The sequence below is a fragment of the Dermacentor albipictus genome, chromosome 6, assembly GCF_038994185.2.
Source record: "Dermacentor albipictus isolate Rhodes 1998 colony chromosome 6, USDA_Dalb.pri_finalv2, whole genome shotgun sequence".
NCBI classification, from domain to species: Eukaryota; Metazoa; Arthropoda; class Arachnida; order Ixodida; family Ixodidae; genus Dermacentor; species Dermacentor albipictus.
In genome coordinates, this window is record NC_091826.1 from 7182667 (window position 1) to 7203682 (window position 21016).

The window sequence follows — 21016 nt, forward strand, 5'->3', positions numbered from 1 at the left end:
GACTTATAACAATGTTGACATAGCTACATGCAAGTGTTTAAATGACTGGCTGAAATGTATGTGCTCTCGGGTGAAATTATTGTTCGGTGCAGAAAGGATGGTACTTATAGCGAAATCCTGTAGGGACCGCGTCATCGGTGGAAAGTTTCGACTGGCTTCGCATGTATTGCGCAAGTGGCCTGTGCGAGTACGGGTTGGCGCCGATCATAACGGGCGAGCAAAAGGATCTAGCGAAACTCGGGAAGCACAGAACACAAGGCATAATTTACGCAAGTTTTAGATGGTTTGTGATGCTTCGTGAGGTGGTGGCGACGTTTTCGTTCGGTAGCTTAATTATAGGACGAGGGAAACTGCCTTTGGCCAGCGCTGCACGCAACTGTTGAGAAGCGGGTGTGTCACTAGGCGCGCGTTTCTATTAAATTTTCAAGAGGTTCGTAACGCCGGACGGAAACGGCGTTCATGTTTACATGGGCGAAACAAGACCCTCAGCCAATCAGTAAAAAAGCCCTGACCCCGAGCAGCGGACGCTTGGCAACCTTCGTCTGTTCTGCCGGCCAAGGCGGCCGTCGCGTCTTCAACGTTATCATCATCGCAGCCTGTTGTCGCGCGGAGCTTGATAAGGCCAAACACATCGGAGGCCGCCCCGACAAGCCAAGCGCGCGCGCGAGTTCCCGTAATCGTCGTCAGGGCGTCCGCACAGTACGATGAGAGTCCCCAGTTGTCGAGTCATCCTGCGCTGCGGCGGTCCGCGCTCGTTCCTGATCGCGCAACAAGTGCGTCGTGCCAGCAGCGACGAGGTAACCCTGTGACGACCGTCACGCAAGCGGATTCTGCGCTAGCGGCGCCCCGCCTGTGACCCCGCGTACTCAGCCGCGACCTTGGTGCACGTGCTGCAGTTTCAAAAGTTAATTCATTTCACTTTTGCAGTGCTCGCGCAAGTACGGGAGCTTTGCTTAGACGTGGTCGCACGGTTACAGCCAAACAGTTTCGCGCTGTGTGAAAAGCTAGAATGAGCTGCTGTTGAACGTGAAACGCATGCACTACACATACACACTGTGTGAATGTGTAGATGGCTCGGGAAATAATTAGCTGGGATCAACTCACAGTGGCCCCTTGTTGCTGCTAGGTGTTATTAGATCTGCCCACTTTGTGCGCGTGCTTGCGTGCATATATGTAAGGTGAAAGCGCAAGAAACGAAGCGTCCTGTCCGGGTATGTGCTCCACACATGTGACAGGCTACAACAACAACAACAGGATGCTTTGCTCAGCGCTTGAATTTCCTGCGTTCAGGAAATAGCATGCACGGGCAATAGTGGTGAACCAAGGCGTTGTGGCGAACCAAGGCGTTGTGGCAGACACTATGGGTGCTTGTACTGGCCCTCAAGACTCCTGCTTTGCTGGGAGACCCTCCCTACAAAGCTTGCGATGGGGGAGATGGTGGTGGACCCGTCTGGCGGCAGGGACAGGCCTCCCACTGCAAGTAAGCACCTCAGCTCTTCAGTGGCATCAGAAGCTGGCGATTCCGAGTCTGATGCGAGGTCCGCTGGCCCGGATACCTTCATACCTGCTAAGCATCAGCATTCAAGATGGAAGTCCTCGACGTCGTCCTCAAGTGAAGTGACCATCATATACAACAGCATCGTCACTACGACAGTAGCCTTCGTGCCTGTTGACGTTGTGGTAAGCTTGAATGACATCTCCAAAAAGAAACTTCATGACTTTTTCTTCAAACTGGCCCCTGGTCTTATTCAAGAGGTTCGAGTGAACCCATGGAAAAATATCATTGTCATAGACACAACAGATGAGAAGACTGTGCAAACTCTACTTGGCCTGGCTCAACTCTGTGGTGTCAACATGCAGGCTTATATACCACAAGGCACGAATGTAACAGCTGGTGTCATATCTGATGTTGACCTAGAACTTCAAGACGACGTTTGACGACGATGCCACCATGCAAAATCAAGAGCGCTCGAACGCTCAGCACGTCAAAGTGTGTGAAGATACTCTTTGACTATGAAAAGCTACCGAACCATATAAAGGCTAGACTGGTGCGATACCCAGTTCGACCTATTTTGCCAAGGCCTTTAGAGTGCCGTAAATGTCTCAACATTGGTCATGTAGAGGGTTACTGCAAAACTGCCGTGCTCTGTGCCGAATGTGGCAAAAATATCAATGTGAATTCTTGCGACAGTCCCACATCTTGCTGCCCTAAATATGAAGGTGAACGCTTGGCAACAGACAAAGACTGTCCCACACTGAAGGAAAAACTAAAAGCTCTAAAAAAGAATGCTAAAAAGAAAACATCAGCAGAGAAGACGCGTAGCCATAGCGCCCGTACATTCTAAGAATAGCACATACACCGTGCATCGGAGGGAACGAGGGAAGTGGATCTTCTGCCTCTGAGCGACATCGTGGCCGGCACTTCCATCCAAAGCATCAGAACCTGACTCTACCGAGATCACCCCTCCAAAAGCGTCTGAACCAGCTTCTACCAAGGCCCTGTCTACAGCAGAAAACACTGTAAATAGGGTACCAAAAACAGTCTCAGTCAACGACAATGCCCGGCTTATCAACCTTCTTAAGACACTTGTTAACATCATTAAGTCTCTAATTGCCGGTCGTCGGACACCAGCAGCATTAGCCGTAGAGCAACTTATTGGGGCTCTTGTTCCAGTTCTTGATGACCTTCACTAGAAACAATATGAACACTTGTCAAAAGCCTTGTCCATTTGTGCTGCAGTGGAATGTTGGGTCCCTACGACAGGCATGCTGATCTAGTCCTTCGGCTCCTCGCAATGAACACCCCGCCAGATGTTATAGCACTTCAAAATACTAATGTAAGAAAAGATGAATTCAGACTTCCAGGCTTCGCAGGCATCCACAGTAACACTCGATGCACATTGCCAGCATGCGGTACTTTCCTGTGCATGGACTTCATGCATCCACGAAATGCTTCGAACGCATCGTTATATGTATGAGCTGACCTACATTTCAGTTATTGACACAGGCAACATCTGCAATGCCATTTTTGAATGTGCAGCTGTTGCTATCAGTCTCAGAGATACAACGACTGTGGCAAGCATATATTATCGACCGACGTAGTCTTTAGACACGCTTAGTCTCTGATTGTGGCCCATCAATTGTGCTGTGCTAAGACTTCAATGCTCGCCATCCCCGCTGGTGTTCTCGTCCGCAAGACAGTTGTGGAGTGGAGATCAATGAACTTATTGTTAGAAATGATCTACAAACCCTCAATGATGGCTCACCTACACTTCTTGGCAGAGGAAAGGAACAATACACCATTGACCTTGCAATATCAGTGAGAGATGTGTGCCTGACCAGGCCATGTGAAGCTGACCCATGGGGCTCAGATCGCCTACCAATTTGGTTGGTTCCAAAAAATGCTCCTAGCTTCCAGACTGCTGCCTACGCTGCGACAACTTGGGACAAGTTCCATCAGCTGATTTCAAAGGCGTTATGAAATGACAAGCTGTTCAAACTGGTGAGTGAGTGTCTACAACAAGCTATGGTACGACAACGGCAGCGCATAGATAAACCAAACCCTGATCTTAGGCTATTGAGGCTACGCACCTGTTGACGCCGTGCTTACGGGAGGGCGCAGCGTTCTAAACGAAGCTCTGATTGGATGGTATATAACTGCCTAGATGCAGCTATACAATGGCACACAAAAAAACTTCTTCGAAAGAGCTGGGCCGCGCTTTGTAGTTCGCTGCATATGGCAAGCGGTTTCAGAAGTATGTGGCGCATACTGAAGGCTCCCCGAACTCCTGAGATCTGCATGAATCCAACTGCTGCTTTGTGCATAATGCCCGGCCGGTCGCCAAAAATTCTTGCGGAAGCATTTGATTACCTTTTCGTATCTGCTGTGTCACTAGGCAACACAAATGGCGACCTTAATTCTCCGACAAGTCACGGTACCATAACCTCTTGCTATGATCCTGCTTGCAAGATGGATGAGGCAGACTACTCTCGAGGAGCTACGCTATGCGCTTAGCCTTTCTAAATGCCACACTGCCCCAGGCGAAGACGATGTCACGTACCAAGCCTTACGAAACATAGATGAGGCCTTTCATCAGCTTAATATAATGGAGTGTGGCAAACAAGTCAGATCCCCAATGAATGGAAACCATCTATGGTGATACCTGTTTTAAAGCCCAGGCATCCTGCGAAATGCCAAGTCATACCAGCCAATATCACTAACACCTAATGTTATCGCACTGATGGAACAAACGATACTGCTTCGTCTAGATAGCAGATTACAAGAATTGAATTTCTTTCCTGATGTCATGAGTGGCTTTCATTGCCATCATTCAGCCCTCAACAGCATTGCAGACCTTGTATCATGGCTTGAATCTGCTCGAGAAAACAAGCACTCTGCATATATACTATTCCTAGACATACAGCAAGCATTTGATTCGGTACCACATAGGGCGATTGTTTTCACTTATGACTGCGGGAATTCCGGATCATTTGCTTTGTTTTGTGGGCCATTTCCTGCGGAGCACAAAATGAAAGTGTGCGTTGGAAGAGCAACAAGTGAATTTTGCACTGTTAAGTGTAGTGTCCCGCAAGGCAGCATCTTATTGCCACTTCTCTTCAACAGCGTACTTGCTGGACTTCCAAGCCGTCATGAATGTGACTTTTCAATAGGCATAGCAATCTATGCTGATGACATCGCACTGTGGATCAGCAGTCCTTTGCAACATGGTCCACGTCTTCGTGGAATCTTGCAGAGAGCTCTAAATGTCACATCAGGGTGCGTAGATGAAGTTGGTCTGCACACTTCACCCGCTAAGTCAGCCGCATTTGCGTATCATCTTAGACAACACGCTCGTTGAACCATGAGCCGGCTATACCTCGGAGATACACTGATAAATTGGGTACAGCAACACCACTACCTGGGCGTAATTATCGATGATCGCCTATCATGGTGCCCTGCCGTCGCATCTATGCGCTGCAAATCTCAGTCGCTACTCTACTGTATGGCTGCCTTAACTGCTATGGGCGATGGCTGTGACCAGATGACTGCACTACAGGTATATCAATCATCTGTACTGTCTGGCGCGATGCATGCCTTGCCATTGTTGAACATGCCACCTAGTTTGATGTCTCAATTGGAACGAGACCATTGTGTTACCCTCCGAGTCATTCTTGGCTTACCTCGTGAAGTGCAGTCTGTTCCATTACTTGCTGAAGCACACCAGCTGCCCCTGAGGCTGCAAACAGACCAGAGAGCGTTACATCACGTTGAGCATCTGCACCCAGCATCAAATGGACAATCACTTTTAACCGGCTGATTCAGCGACTGTTCTCCTGCATGGGGAAAATGGTGGCATTGTTCGTTGCCATTGCTGGCAGTTCAGAAGATACCATCTCACTAACAACTTCGAAGGAGCACTACAACAAATGCCTCTTCCCTATTCATCTTTCGATTCCTGAGATACACAATGAGTCTGACCAGCCTGTTTTGGCACTATTCCAATTAGCCCAGCTGCACTTATTCGAAAATATGGAGACCATCTTAAAACATTTATGGGCACATTGGTAAGCACCAACACTCAAGGCACTGCAGCAGCTTTCTTCTGCCCTTCGACTGGCGTAAGAAGGGTGTTTTGAATACCTCATCCATCCTCATCAACAACTGCAGAGCTGGCAGTGATTGATATTGCTCTGAAGTATGTACAGGAAGAAATAAGCACGTTGAAATTTGTCATCCCTATAGACACTGCTGCCCTTAGCAGACTGTTTAGAAAGGATGCAAATAGCTCAATTCTACGCAGTATAATTGAGTCTGCCTACAAAATTACTTCTCGTAGGGTGTCTCTCATTGCCTAGTGGATGCCTTTGAACATGGGTATTGCTGGAAATGAGGAGGCCGATCGCCTCGCTTCAACTTGTGCTCACAATGGGAGTGACTGCCCGGAAAGTTCTTGTATGATTCATAGCACCTGTGTGTTAATCCACCGATACCTCCTAAAGCAGCACCCAGACCACCATGTTGCAAACGGCTCATGCCCTCCCCGTGTTCATGGTCGTGACTTGCCTCGTAGTGCTAGAGCACTGTTAGTGAAATTAGGAGTTGGCTATGTGTTGGTGTGCGAATGCTTGTATCTAAGGGCATGTGGACAGTCCCTCATGTACGTTTTGTGGCTCCTGTGAGACATTTGAACACCTTATATGTAGTGCCCCACATGCGTCACACAATGGACACTGCTAATTAAGGAATAAGGACTAAGTGGATTCAAGTGTACGACCCTTGACGATTGGCTGTTTCCGAGAGGGAGTGCTGCTCAACGCGACCAGGCCCATAGAGCCTTGCTAACTTTCATGCAGAAAACTGATTTGGTTTCCCATCTATAGGCATTTTTTCCGTGTTCCTACTTTCTTTTGTCCGTGTCTCTGTCATTTGTTTATTTCCTATTTTCTTTCCTATTTGTTTCCTATCTTCTTCTCATTCCCTTCTCCCGAAATAGTAGGCGGGCATTGTGCCCCTCTCTGTGGCAGTTGTGCTCCCTTTCTGTTTCCTTTCTGTACTTGTATGCTTCCATAACTAATAATAATAATAATAATAATAATAATAATAATAATAATAATAATAATAATAATAATAATAATATAGTTGTGTTGCCATTAAAGTACTGTAATGTACGTATGTGCATACAGCAGTCATAGGTGAAGAAGAAAAGACATTTCGGCTCCCCTGATGGGAGCCTTGTTGAACAATTGAACTATTGAACAAGGCTCCCGTTAGGGGAGCCGAAACGTTTTTTGTGTATTCATTCAGTGGTCGGTGTCTTTCTTTTTACGCTTCTTCATGATGCCTGCCGACCAGATGGGCTTCCGTCAAAACCTCGACTTCAACAGTCATAGGTAATTGATTTTTCCACTGATGGAGCTTGTGGATGGCTTCAGAGCATATTAGGTTGCCATCTGACCTTATCTATCAAAACCTGGAAAAACTATCTGCTTTATTGGAGTACTTGCAGAATGCATGCAGTTGTAAAACGTTTTTAACCTCACCATATGTGATTGAGTAGGAACTGTCATTCACTCGCCTAGGATATACTGTCCAGAACAGTTCAAGGGCCCCATGGCACTGCAGTCCATGTTTTCCAGAGCATGTCTCTCACATGTATACATGACAGGCCCTGCAGCGAACAGCACTGTACGACTTCCACGTGAAACATGGCGGCAAGATGGTTCCATTTGCGGGCTATGCCATGCCTGTGCAATACAGCAACCTGAGCCTCAGTGCCTCTCATCTGCACACCCGGCGCCATGCAAGCCTGTTTGATGTCTCACACATGCTGCAGAGCAAAGTGCACGGCCCAGACAGGGTGCGCTTCGTTGAGTCTCTCGTGGTCTCAGACATTGAAGGTGCACAATTTTTACTCATCTTTTGCCCTTCTCTCCTTTAGGCAGGAAGTAACTTTGATGAGAGTGAGTGAAGATTGAGCAGTGTTATTGTTCACATTGTTGTTTGTACTTGACTTGGAAGAGTTGCTTGTTAGCATTTAAGAGCTTATTTATACCACTATTGATATGGTAATCTGCAGTATGAGCAGAGTGCTAAGTTTAAATGATTTAATAGAAAAGAATAGCTGCGATGCAAACTTTGTAAAGTGTTTGAGAAACAATATTATGGTGACTGAGAGCAGTTGTTTGTAGGCCATTTGCACCATTGGCACACAGTATCGCATTGCATAAAAATGTGTCACTAGACGATCTCTACCCGTGATACAAATGTAATTTATAAGCGTAGCCTCAATCTAAATACAGATAGCATAATGCTAGAATGAAATAGTAAGATTAGTAGTCGCAGTGAGCTGTCAAAGATGGAAGAACTTGAAAGCTACATCTTTCTATATTTGTGTGCAAGTGAGTAACAATTTTTTTGTTAATATTTCTGTAAAATATTCTTTTGTAAAAGTAGGGAATGTTTGCACAAGGCTGACAACAAGCCAAAAAGCCAAGAAAAATAAAGACATCTAAATTTTAAAAATAAGTAATATTTTGTGGCTCATCGTATACCAAACAGTGCTCATCTATACCAAACAGTGCATGAAATGACTAGAAGCAATACAGAGAAAAGCCATCAGATTCATTTATAATAGGTACAAATGTAATGATTTTCCGACAGAACTCCTTGGTAAAGCTTGCCTCCCGACTATTTGCAAGCGTGCTAAATTCTTACGCCTCAAGTTTCCATTCCCCCTCCTTAACGGGGGCTAAAAATTAAATAGTGGTGCATATGTATCTTTCACTGAACAGCGAAACACTAGAACTAAACATCTTAAACATTTAATTGAATACCGGTTCCACACAGACACATTCAGGTATTCTTTCTTTCCTCAGACAATCAGAGATTGGGATTCATTGCCTAGTGATATTATAATTTGCTCACCTGACGATTTCCTTCCTATGCTGGAAAAATATGTCTATGAGTACGCATCTTGATTTATCAGTATCGCCTACAGACACCGCATTTTATCTTTAATTGGTTTTGATGTATTTTTTTGTTGTTTATGTTATGCTTCTGTATTTCTGTTCATTACCCTTTAAGGGCTGACTCAGGAGGGTCACACCCTCTTATTGTATTGCTCAACTACGTCTTCTTGTAAACTACAATATTAACAAGCGTACAAGTTTGTCATTCTTATTTTGATGCAATGTATTTTCCCATGTCCTGCAACAGCCTCCAAAAAATAAACAAACAAACAAACAAGCAAAAAAATAAACAAATAAAAATCTTTAGAGCGCTAGGATAAAGAGTGACTGAAACATGCAAGGAAGAGGCAAATGTAGAATTGCTTGACTTGTGCTATTTTTCTGGTTGCTCACTATGGGTAATGCGTTTACATAAAAAAAGAACAATGTAGCTGTTGTTCAGCTAGATTTATTGTGCTGCTCGTGCATCCAAAAAAAAAGAAAGAAACGAACTTGCTTTGCTCATGTGTTGTATCTTTGCTGGCCTTGCAGGCTTGACAGAAGATTTAGGTACGCTGACAGTGTACACCAATGAAAAGGGTGGTATCATTGATGACCTCATAGTGAACAAGACCAAGGATTGGCTGTATGTTGTTTCCAACGCTGGCTGCAGGGACAAAGACTTAGCCCACGTCAAGGTGTGTGCCCACGTACAGTTGCCCTGCGAGCTTGATATGCTATTATGTCGTGCCCTTTTGAGTATGATGCCACTTGTGGCATTCATATCGGGACGAGTGCACACAAATCCTCTGTTATATTGGTGAGGTGTTTTTTCCCCCTACGTACGTTTTTTTTCAATATTTATCACCACTGTATTGTGTACTATACCTTTCTGCTACCTGTTGGCAAGTGAAATAGCCCAAGGTTCCCAAAAAATCCCAGTCAAGATCACATCCTTAGTTTAGTATAATCAGCTGTGTGTTTGGTATATCCGTAATCTGCAACCAGGCACTCAGTCTGGACCTACCAAAGGGTATCACATTGTGCACAGGCTGCTTACGTTGCTATGCCATAGAGAGATGCACAGTAATGTGCACATATGCTTGCATGCTGACAAAGTAATTTGGGAGTTAGTGTCCTTAGCCAACACTAGAGGTTCTATAGGAATCTGTTGCAGTAATACTGACGCTTGGGCTATTTGGTACATAGTTAATCTATATGCTATGGCACGGCAAAGATGAGAACACAAAGACACATGAAATGTACACCACAAGCACCAACTTCCAACTAAGTTTATTCTTCAAATGGCACACAAGAATTTTCAAAATCTACCAAGTAGCATGAAGTATCCCTCGCTGATAATCATTGACAGGTGGCTTGCTACACATACAGCTGCCACTAATACTGATTTTTTTTAACATGCTCTTTTAGGACGTCGACTTCACTTTGCAATAAATAGATGGATGAAATGCTAACACACTTTTCTCCCCCATTTTTGATAAAGAATGGCTCTATGATTTCATGTGTTAACTTGTGGCTCTTCCATTTTGAGAATGCCATGCGACCTTGATTGGGATTACAGTTAAAAGCAGGCACATGTGGCGTATATTTCATGTGTCTTCATGTCCTCGTCTTTTTTGTGCCATAGCAAATTTAGATTAATCATAAAAACCAAGTCACTAAAGCGCCGGCCATATAGGTAGAATGCGATCCTCAGCTTGCGATCAATGCGATCCTCAGTTGCGTGCAAGTGATTTGGTTCAACACAGGGGCAGACCAAAGGTAGCAGCAAAGGGTGGTGCACTCAACAAAAGAAACAGAAAGCACAAATGGGCCGGAAACCAATTGCGCACTCACTTTTGTCAGTGCATAAGTGTGAGCATGTCTGGTAGAGGGAGCTGAAATGGTGCTGAAAGCAAAATGACACTGAATTGCTGGAACAAGGTATAACAGAAAGACGGTTCTAATTGTGGAGCCTTGCTGGACTGTCTGCATGATGCAGCATTGCATTCATATCTATGTCTTTTCTTTTTCTAGTTTTCAAAGCAGCCCTTCTTTGACAAAAAAAAAAAGAGGGGGGAAGGAATGGACAAAAGAAAAGGATAAGACTTGCAGGCATGCACTGAATGAACAGTTGAATAAAGCTGTGGATAGTTTGCTCATTATCCAGTATGTGCACCCTTGCTCTGTTGCACGTTATTGCAGCATTGCAGTGCAACTTTCACATCGTTGAACAGGCAGTGTTACAAATTTTCTGGCCATCATTATGCATTGAAGGCTGTTGCCATTTGGTGGCAACATTGCCAGTGCATAGTGATCATTTGACGGTGCAGGAAGCTTGTGTTATTCTATGTCATTGAATGAAGTCAATTAACCCTGTACCGGTTACATATTTATGTATTGATCATATATGATACACATAGAACAACTTCTTCCAGCATAATAGAATCAAAAAGAAAGAGAACTCTACATATTTACCTGAAATTTATGTCCTCTCTATATTGAGATACGTAGTGACGGTAGCACTAAAAATATTTTTGAGTGATATTTTTTTTTTCTTAAAAGATATGTGACAGAAGTTCGTCATTCAGTATGCAAAGAGTTTGTATATAAACAGGTCATTAACACAATTACTACATTCCAAATCAGTGCACAAAAATTTCAGGGTGCTTGATTGCTGCTTATCAGCTTACTGTGATGTTTTTGTAGAAAAAGACATTCTGGCTGTACTGTGAGGCAAGCATTAATTGCTGTATCATATATGATATAGCATGCAGCTGTGCATTGTTTTTCTGAAAGGGAGAAGAGATCTGTTTCCCGGTGAAAGAACAAATTTACCCTGACAGTGTCACCGTGTTTTTCACTGTACAGGCCAAGCTGGTAGGCTTCCAGGCTGCAGGAGGTCAGGCTACCCTGGAGCTCATGGACTCGTGGTCGCTGCTGGCCCTTCAGGGTGCGCACAGCTAAATTTAGCTTCACAAAGCAACTGCACAACTCATTTCCTAAGCTGCGTAGACCACAAGAGTAGCTTGTTGAGCAAGTTGGTACGTGGTATTACATAAAGGTATGCCAGGGAATGGAAAGGAAAACCAGAAAAATTCATGAGGCAAGACACAGAGAAAGGAAGAGGAACAGGAAGCATAAACCAATATAGAGAAGTAGAGAAGATAAAGATGGGTTCAGACTTATAGCTGATGTTTAATTAAAGACTCTGAATATTGTACTCAATGCTGCATAAATAGCAGTGCCAGACGTACATTTCAAATAATTTATTTATCTCAGGGCCATGCAGGCATTAAAGGGAGGAGTGGTTATACAGAACAAATAAACAAATCTAATGAATCAGTACATAGTCGCAGGTGGCAGTCTTGAAAACCATGGGATGAGTGATGGAGACAATGAAGCAGGAAGGTGATTTCAGTCTTGGCTTGTTTTAGGAATAAAATATTTAGAGTATAGGTTGCTCTTGTGCCACATTTGCTTAAAACAAAAGCCAAAGTGCACATTGATGTGATGCTGCTCAAAAAATGTCAATTTTGATATGATGGACCAGTAGTGCAATCTGTCGCCACTATGGTGAAATGTTCCTTTCACCGTACTAATGACAGATGCCACTACTGTTGCATTGCACCAAAATCAAGATTTTCTTTTTAGTGACAGCAATGTGGACAACACGCACTTCGGTTTTATTGTGCACAAAACAGGCAAGTGGTGCACACAAATGTGGCAATAAACTGAGGTCACTGCAAAATGCCATGTCTGCTGTCCGTGCAAAGTTTGAATGGAAGCCAGCCAGTGCATTAGCTGAAGGAGTTGTGTATATCTAGTGCTTGTATTTATGCAATGTTCACTAGGCAGGTAGTTATGCAATACGTGCCTCTTCTATCTTGAGCAAGAATGCAGTCTTAAAAAAAAAAAAAAATGGGCCGAACTATTCCTATGGCGGCAAATTAGCCAGCGAAGCTGCTTCTGCAGCTTGGACGCAGACTCGAACGACCTAGCTTGATGCTTACGAGCGGCCTCCAGTACAAGATCTTCGTCGGTAGCTTACGCTAGACACTGGCAATTAATTAGACTCTCGCTGACGTTCTTTGGAGGCAAAGTCACTGGCCACATCTTCTACTTTCACACAGGAACGTTGTCGTTGGTTATAGTCACGCTGATGCTGATGTCGATGCTGACGATGATGCTGCTGATGATGATGATGTCACTGCTGTCGATGCCACTCCTCGTACTCGGCTTGTTCTTTGGCCATGCATACAATGCGTGGTCTTCCCATTTTCCCCATTTTTGTTGGAGTTGCAACTGTTGCAGTGTTCTACCTCTACAATGCACAGTCTGGTTCTCACTCACCGCGGCAGCTACTGCGACAACTGCCACACCGTTGTATTTTGGGCAGACAACAGCAGCCGCAGCCGTCACCAGCAGCGGCCAGCGTGGGTGTACCGCACCGCACCTGCACAGTAGGGCCCCTACTGTGCAGGTGCGGTGCGCTGGGAAATCACGTGTCCTTTCTTTTGCACCCTACTATCGTTCGTGAACTTTTGTTCACTTTACAGACATTAGCCAGCCCCTTCCCTACGAAACCACGCATACGGCTCATTCACACAGGCCCAGACACACATTCACACAGGCTTCGCTGTAAAACCAAGAATTTAAATAGAAAATGAGGCAACAAAAATGAATGACAAGGCTGTTGTCTTGGATTCTTCAACTTAAAATGAATTCATTCCATCTTGCGCAGCTAGCCATTTTACTGCAGCTGTAAAAGGTACAGGCCTGTTATTGACTGGTCATCTTTTTTCATGTCCTCCTTGAGTTTACATTGCACGATTTGTAAAGAAGTCTAGCCCATGCAATTGCTACCTAATATTTACAATTTTAATGCTTGCACTCCACTTTGGTTATGAACTAATACCAGCATGCATGAAAATTTCAGTAGTACAATACAAAAACAGGAAGAGGCCTATCTGATAGTCTGTGTAACCTGCTGTCACCTTCTTAGTTCTTTAAAAGAAAAGCTAGTGACACAGTACAGATATAGCACATTACAGACAAGGATGAGAGCAAGTCGGTCTAGTCAAAGAATTGTAAGGTTAATGTGATTGAAGATAAAGATTGATTTGATGACAGAAATAGACAAACATTACACACACGGTGGACATACAGTGTGTCATTCTTCTCTTTACATTGTCCTTATCTCTGATGTGTACATAATATGTACTAATGGCACACCTACAGGCCCAAATGGCAACCTTAGTCTAGTGACACAGGTTATGACCATGGCACTGAAACATTTCACTTATCCAAGGCAAAATGCATTGTGGTTGAAAGTTTCTAATATAAATGTGGGTTTCTACTGACGTACTGCTCTACTGAAGACCTACCCTTTCGTGGTAGTATTGTGCCAATTAATGTAAAAGCACTTTTCTAAATAACAGGATGCAGAGTTCAGACATGCTACGTTGTGACCACTTTCACATGCAGTGTGTACTGTGCTTTGACTGGTAGCCTGCACCAAACTTCGCTACTGTTTTTTCAGTGCACAAGAAAAAGAAAAGTGTGTGCGCAAGCTTACACATAAATGTGCAGATGCACACTTTGGCATCGATAAAGGAGTTATAAATAGAGGGTGATGACCTGTGCTGTCACAGTACCAAACGACCAAAGAAGGGAGACAGGGTTTGAAGATATGGTGTAGGGGCTCTTTAGTGGTGTGCAGTGACTTCACACCACCAGCCACCAAAGCTACCAGCACAGAGAACTGACGTTAAGTTGTGGAGCTCATCAGTACACCACTGAAGAATGGTGCAAGTGAGGCTCTGGACTGAGGGCCTTTTCAATCTTGCAGGACCTGCAGCAGCCGAGTTGTTGCAGCCACTTGTTGACTGCACGCTGACATCGCTGCACTTCATGCGGGGTGCCACAGTGACCTTGGCTGGCATTCCAGGCTGCAGGATCACCCGCTGTGGGTACACAGGCGAGGACGGCTTTGAGGTGTGTTGTATCATTGCTGCTGGTATTACTTTATCTTGGCCTCTTCCAAAAGTTGGGCGAAACAAATTTGAGACTGTCTTATGACAGCAAGCAACTACTAGTGTCCAAGACTTCACTCTCTGGCATATCGGTTCAGGCGAGTTGGTACTTCATGATTTGTTGTTGGTAGCACATTAAAAAAAATGAATTCACAGGGAAGAGAGACTCGTAGCACTATATGTATATCCATGTCTTTCCTTTATATTCATTTTGTTATGCGATACATACACCATTGCGCACTCCTTGGTGTGGCCTTTAATCCTGAAGAAGTTGTGGGCAACCCTGAGTTTATTGCATGATAGCACAATCTTGGGCTATATTTCCACTTGATGAGAGAGAGATTTTGCTCCTGTTGACAAAATTCTAGGGAATAACTTTCAGGCCATGCTGGCTAGCTGTACCAGAGGAATTATACATTTCAAAGGAACTCTATGGGCAGATATGCCTTCTGTCATCATTATTTAGTTGTCATGTATTTAATTCAATTCAATTCAATTGTCTTTATTTTCTCTTAGACAGAGAAGGAGATGAGACTAAAAGCTTGCAAGCTTGACAGAGGTCCTGCCTGTCAAGTACAACTTGGCAGTACAGTACACAGACAGAGATGTTCATTTTTCCAAATAAACACTGAAACAAGATAACAAAACACTTTGTAAAAAGCAGCGCTATGCATTGCAGCACAAACACAGGCATTATAAAAACAGATAAAAGGTTATGGGGAAACGAAAAAAAGAACAGTATAGCTTTAAACTGAGTGCAATATCATCACATAATTTTGCTAAGAAAAAATCGCTTAATAGCATCACTTGAATGCTCAAAAGGGTCAAACAATCCTCTGTATAATTTATTTAATAATACTGGAAGCGTATAAGAAAGAGACTGCTCGGTATAATATGCCCCAGGTGTCGGCACTAACCAAATTTCTTTGTCAAGTCTGCAGGATATGCATGTTTTTCTCAAGTTTTGCCAGATAACAGATACAATGTTCATCACTTCGTGAGGAGCATTTATAGGTCATTAAAGGTCTGTAATTGTATAAACTGTAGATTGGCAGGATTTCATATTTTAAGAACAAGTCGTGCGGGGGAACAGTAAGGCAGACCAGCAATGCATCGTACAAATCTTTTTTGAAGAACGTGAAGCTTAGATAAATTTGTGACACCCATAGTGCTTCAAACAGTACAGAAATATTGCAAGAGAGAGATAACTAACGAGTTGTATAGCAACAGCCTAACCTTGACAGGAAAAATACCGTGCAGGTGCAACATAACACCGACAGCTGAACACACTTTCGACCTAATATAGTCAGTATGATCATCCCAAGTCAAATGCTTTGAAAATATAACGCCAAGGATTTTAACAGAATCTACTATTTCAACAGTATCAGAGATTAAGAACACGTTCAACGGCCTAGAAATTACCTTCCCTTTTGGAAAGTGCAATATTCTTTTTGTCTTTTTAGAATTAATCTTCAAAAAAATTTATAAAAATTTATAAAATCAATATGAATGTTGGCCACTATTTAGTGAAGCTTAGCAGTGGATGTTCTATCATGTGAAGGTGAATGTATAGCTGCAAGTGGTCAACTTAGCAAGGAGATGCATATCACTGCCTCACTGCCAAGATTGCCAAGTGATAACCTAGTAATGTTTTGCTGCATTCCTACCATGCAGCAGCACCCATTAATTCTATCCTGTATTCTCTTTGAAGCAGAGCAGTAGCATGATCTGTGCTGAACCATTGCCCAGTGCAATAAACGGTGGTGCCTTCCTGCTAACTTTTCTGGTCGCCTGTTTTGGCTGATGAAAACAGCTTCTCCTTTTCCAGTGATTTCTTGCTTCTTTCTATCATGTTTAACCATTAGTTCAGCATTACCCACTCATGGTATAAAATCCACCAATTGTCTAAAAACCTTTTAGTTATATACATTGCAAAACGACTGGTGCTGAACTGCAATGGTTTTATTAAGTTCATGTATTCATGAGATAACTTACAGAAAAAAAGAGATAAAAAGCTTCGTTCAGTAAAGTGAAAGTGTGTGATTCATTAGAGAACCTAAAAAAATACCATGCTTTATGGCGCTTCATAAATTTTCTTGTGGTGTAAAAATACACGCGACTATATGAAAAAAAAATGACAACAAGACAGCAGTTTGTAATTATTATTATTTTTACTTTTATTTAGCTTTGTGCATTTTTACACCACAAGAAAGTGTTAATTGGCTAGCCGAGCAACAAGTAGTAACGTTACATTACATTTCTTCACAGCCTGCGTAGGTGCTTCTGAACATTTACAGAATACCATGCTGTGAGCATTCACTTGTGTGCTTTTTGCCCTTTCAGTATATCAGTGATTTCTTTGGGTGCTTGTTAACCCTGGTCAGTAAAAATTAATCAGGAGGCCTCCAATACATCTCTTGTAACTTCTGTATTGATTGATGATGTTAGACCACATAAATTTGTCACTAAGTTTGCCCATAAGTACGATGAAGGTCGTAACAACGCTCAAGCCCACTAAGCAGATTGGCCATGCAGTTTAAACTTCTTATTGTTCGCTTCAAGGAAGGAGAAAAATGCGCGTGGCAATTTTGCAAAAGGCACACATTAGCTGCGACCCAAGGAACGTCTTGATGCAGCTGTCGGTGCCCAGTGTTGAAGTGATGCCACTGGCTGAGCAGCTGCTGTCGGGCTCTGGCGGTCGGCTGCAATTGGCCGGTCTTGGGGCTCGCGATTCCCTTCGCATTGAGGCAGGTCTGTGCCTCTATGGTCAAGACATTGATGAGGAGACCACCCCTGTTGAGGCCGGCCTAGCCTTCACCATTGGTAGGTTTGACAGAAAATATACCTGGAGAGAATGCCTGAGCTGTAGCATTTATGTGTTGATGCACACAGCAGTGCTGAATTAGTGCTGTAGCTAGTTACTGTGCTTGCATGGACGAACATTTTGCTGCCTGAAAATTAAAACATTATTATCTTTATTTTTGGTAATGTATTTACTTAAATCTAAACCGGTGCATTTTTACAAGAAGTTGAAAACAAGACTGCAGAGTTGGCTTCAATTTGATGATACAGTTCTAAAAGTTAGTGTAATGATTTCTGGTTCAAGGATTCTGCAGGTAACTAGCAGATGCTAATGTTGACGTCAATAACCTGTTTGATGACTATGGCTAAGTTACTACACCAATTGGCTGACTGAGCAAATGCACCAGCTAAACTTAAATTGCCATACAAAGTTGGTGTTGCTAAAGACAGCTGTTGGTCTTGAGACCAAGTGTATGAGAAGACATTCTTTCAAAATTCATCTCACAACATCTTTAAAGAGGATCCTGGTTGCATACACATTTCAGCATTGGTAATACCTTTAATTACATTACAATACATTACATCAATTCTAATCGCATTAAGGCCAACATTCATTGTTAGATGGCTTCTGCTGGAATTTTTCGACCATGGACTACACATGACCCAGCTTTGACAGGAAAATGGATAGTGACATAGATAGGCAGGCAGATTGATAGGCAGTCTGCTCCGGAAGATGCATTAAAAAGAATGTGTTTCAAAAGTAATGGACATAACCGAGGAGAGCATGTCATTTGAGGAACAAAATGGCAGGTGATGCCTATGTAGGTGACAATTAGTGAGCTTGTGTCACGAGAGTGGCTGTTAATTTTTTCACACAAAGACATTTGTGAAAGTTTTTGAGACTTGCGTAATAGGTGAGGATGTATGTATTAGTTTCGTTGATATTCTGTGTGGTTTACATTCGAGGAAACTTTCGTGACCTAGTTTCTAGTTATCAGCTTTGATTCAGCACCAGTTATGATTTGTGTAAATACTGTATTATAACACGATCTGAAGCCATGTACTCTAGCTGCAGATGAGAGTAGAAAAACAGAAATGATGAGCACGCAATGATGCACTTGTAAAACAGGTGCCTGTGAGTTGTTAGTTCACACTGTCCATCACTTCTTAGCCTCTCCTTGCAGTCTGTGAATTGGGCTGCTGCGCCAGTCTCTCCAATGCTGTTGCCGCCATGGTTGCACTGTGCTGCATCACTTTGCTCTTCGAGTGTGTGGTGAAACCTTCCTTTCAGTCTCGCTTTTGGTCTTAAAGCCAGCTTTCTCTCATCAGTCAGAGATGCATTGTACTTAAGCTCGTAGCAAGGTGAAAAAAGATCGCCCTCTGTGTAATGCTTTTTAGGGACATTTCCAACTTTTGCAAGGTCTGTTCACCAAAACAAACTGCCAGGTGAACTTGTTTAGAAAAAGCACTAGACGATACAGTGTTACAGTAGATGGCCCTCTTTGGTTTTTTTTTGGACTAATTTCTTTAGTTATTTCAACTTAATGCAACTGGACTGCACAGGCAAGCGCAGACGTCAGTTGGCTGATTTCCCGGGCGCACCGGTCATCCTGGATCAGTTGAAGCAGAAGCCCAGCAGGCGGCGCGTGGGGCTGGTTGCCACTAGTACTGGACCACCCGCACGCAGTGAGTGTTTGGTTTGGTCCTGGACTCGCACAGTGACAGAAAGCAAGCGACACGTAGTCACCGGCAGCATGGGAGAAATTTAGCAGATGCAGGACAGAGATGATTTGTTAGTGATTACGCATTCAGCCACTGCCATAGTTCCCACTGACTCTCTTGACGTGCTCCATCAAACACGAAACGATTGTGTTCTGTTTAATCCCTCAAATTTTTATCTCCAGACTAGTGACAATGTTTCTCCCCTCCTGCTCAATTTTCATCTCTTCATAGAACTGCCAAAATATTTCATCTAAATTCAGGACTACTTTAAGCGGTACTGAATTTAAGTAGTACTACTTTTAGTATTTTATAGATATTTTAACTTTACTACAATGTGAAGTAATTTTTTTGTGCCTTTTTAAGGGAAACTTAGTGGTTTGCGTTGGATCAGAGAGTGATGCAAATTATGACAAACTCTTGCCTAATATACTTGCAAAACTGTGCTGCCACTATGTCAGCACATGACAACTTTCTACTGCTGCTTTCCTGGGTTCATGGTTGTAATGTTCAATTTGCCTTCCACATTTCAAAATAGCAGCAGTGTTGACTTTCCACTTGTTGGTGGCAATAACTAAAATAGTTGTAGACATTTAATTTTTGGCCAGATCTTGCAACTTTGGGCTGTATAGGCATGAAATAAAGGACATTTCAGAAAAAATGTTGAGGAATTATACTAATTGATAGTGCTCTCTTTAATTAAAGTGTGTGTGAACGTTCCGAAATACTGATGCTCTATAAAATGTTCTGTAACAAAAAATGAGTAACTCGAGCATATTTTGCATGTTCCACTAGGATTAAGTTAATTGAACTTGACTATATCAAGCCTAGTAAGATCTGTAAATTACACTCGTGAAGTGTCAAGTAGCAGAGGCTTGATTCGCAACAGTAAAAGAACACTAAAGTGAATGGCTGCTAGCAACACCACTTTATAATTTCTGAGCCAATGACTGGCAGTGAAAAACTATTCGTTATTGATAACTAAGAAATAGTGCAGCACATTTCTAATTAAAAATCAGCCTGTTAACTTTTAAAGAATTTTTCATCTAGGGGAAAGCCCCAATGCTTTGAGGTGCAAGGTTGCAAAATCTAGGATGTGAGAGCTATTGAGGAAAATAAGTTAGGCTTTGATGATTTTGTACTCTGGTGTGCTAAACACAAGGTTGCGGGCTTCATTCCCAGTTGTGGCAGCCACATTCCAATGGGAGCATATCGCAAAAACACTTGAGGAATTAGATATAAGTGCGTGTTGAAGAGCCGTACATAGTCAATATTAATTCAAAGGCCCACATTATCGCACCTCTCACAGCCCATTAGTTGACTTAGAAGTCTACTATTCGGTCGGCAAGTTGGTCTGCATTGGAAACTGGCTTCCTTCCACTGAGCAAGCGCCAGGAGACTTCCAAAACAGCGGCCGATCCACGTAGCCAGCTTGGCGACTCCTTTGGGTGGAGGCGCACCACTCACTGTGTTGTTATTACCAACAGATGGCGCAGTGGTGTACGACTCGGCAGGCTCAAAGGAACTTGGCCGCGTGACGAGTGGGCTGCCTTCACCTAGCCTGGGCAGCAACATTGCCATGGCATATGTGCCACGCGAATACAGCACGGCTGGCACAGCTGTGCAGCTTGAAGTGCGAGGCCGCCGCATTGAGGCTGCTGTGACACGCATGCCATTCGTGCCTAGCCATTACTACAGTGGGTAGGTTGTGTACGTGATAAATAAACTCATGAAATTGTGTAAAGTGTGCTTGGATGCTGATCTGTGCAGTTTATGGTACTAGAGAAAATTTGCTGTTTCATCATCGGTGCTGAATAGTGATAGCACTAGCTTGTGCAGCTGTGCCTTTGGTAGATCTTCCACTTCAGTGGACTGTTCTTCAGTCTCCATCCTCCTCTTGAGATTTTCGCTTGGTTTGGGTTACTGGGATGCTTAATCAAGCCAGGATTCCAGCATCTGTTTGTATATCTGACGACACCAATGGCTTTGTGGTTGAGTGCTCGTTTCATATG

At 43.3% G+C, this 21016-nt stretch overlaps 1 protein-coding gene across 2 annotated transcripts; it reads left to right on the forward strand.

Moving 5' to 3' along the window:
* The first annotated feature begins 505 nt into the window (after positions 1-505).
* Positions 506-20748, forward strand: LOC135901404 (aminomethyltransferase, mitochondrial). Of its 2 annotated transcripts, XM_065431165.2 has the most exons (9): positions 686-797; positions 6854-6891; positions 7167-7398; positions 9001-9146; positions 11320-11401; positions 14300-14445; positions 17120-17306; positions 18849-18971; positions 20492-20748. In XM_065431165.2, exons 3-9 carry the CDS (start codon positions 7218-7220, stop codon positions 20707-20709), a joined length of 1083 nt encoding a protein of 360 aa, XP_065287237.2. In that variant the 5' UTR covers positions 686-797; positions 6854-6891; positions 7167-7217; the 3' UTR covers positions 20710-20748. The 2 variants fall into 2 exon arrangements, with proteins under 2 accessions (XP_065287236.2, XP_065287237.2); XM_065431164.2 differs by lacking the exon at positions 6854-6891 and having other exon boundaries at positions 506-797.
* The last annotated feature ends 268 nt before the right edge of the window (positions 20749-21016 follow it).

Excerpts from the sequence above, each read along its gene's own strand:
- LOC135901404 (XM_065431164.2), top strand. The coding sequence starts at position 705 with ATGAGAGTCCCCAGTTGTCGAGTCATCCTGCGCTGCGGCGGTCCGCGC. Across the intron at positions 11,402-14,299 it reads GTCGCTGCTGGCCCTTCAGG|GACCTGCAGCAGCCGAGTTG; the intron begins GTGCGCACAGCT and ends TCAATCTTGCAG. Across the intron at positions 17,307-18,848 it reads CGGCCTAGCCTTCACCATTG|GCAAGCGCAGACGTCAGTTG; the intron begins GTAGGTTTGACA and ends TGGACTGCACAG.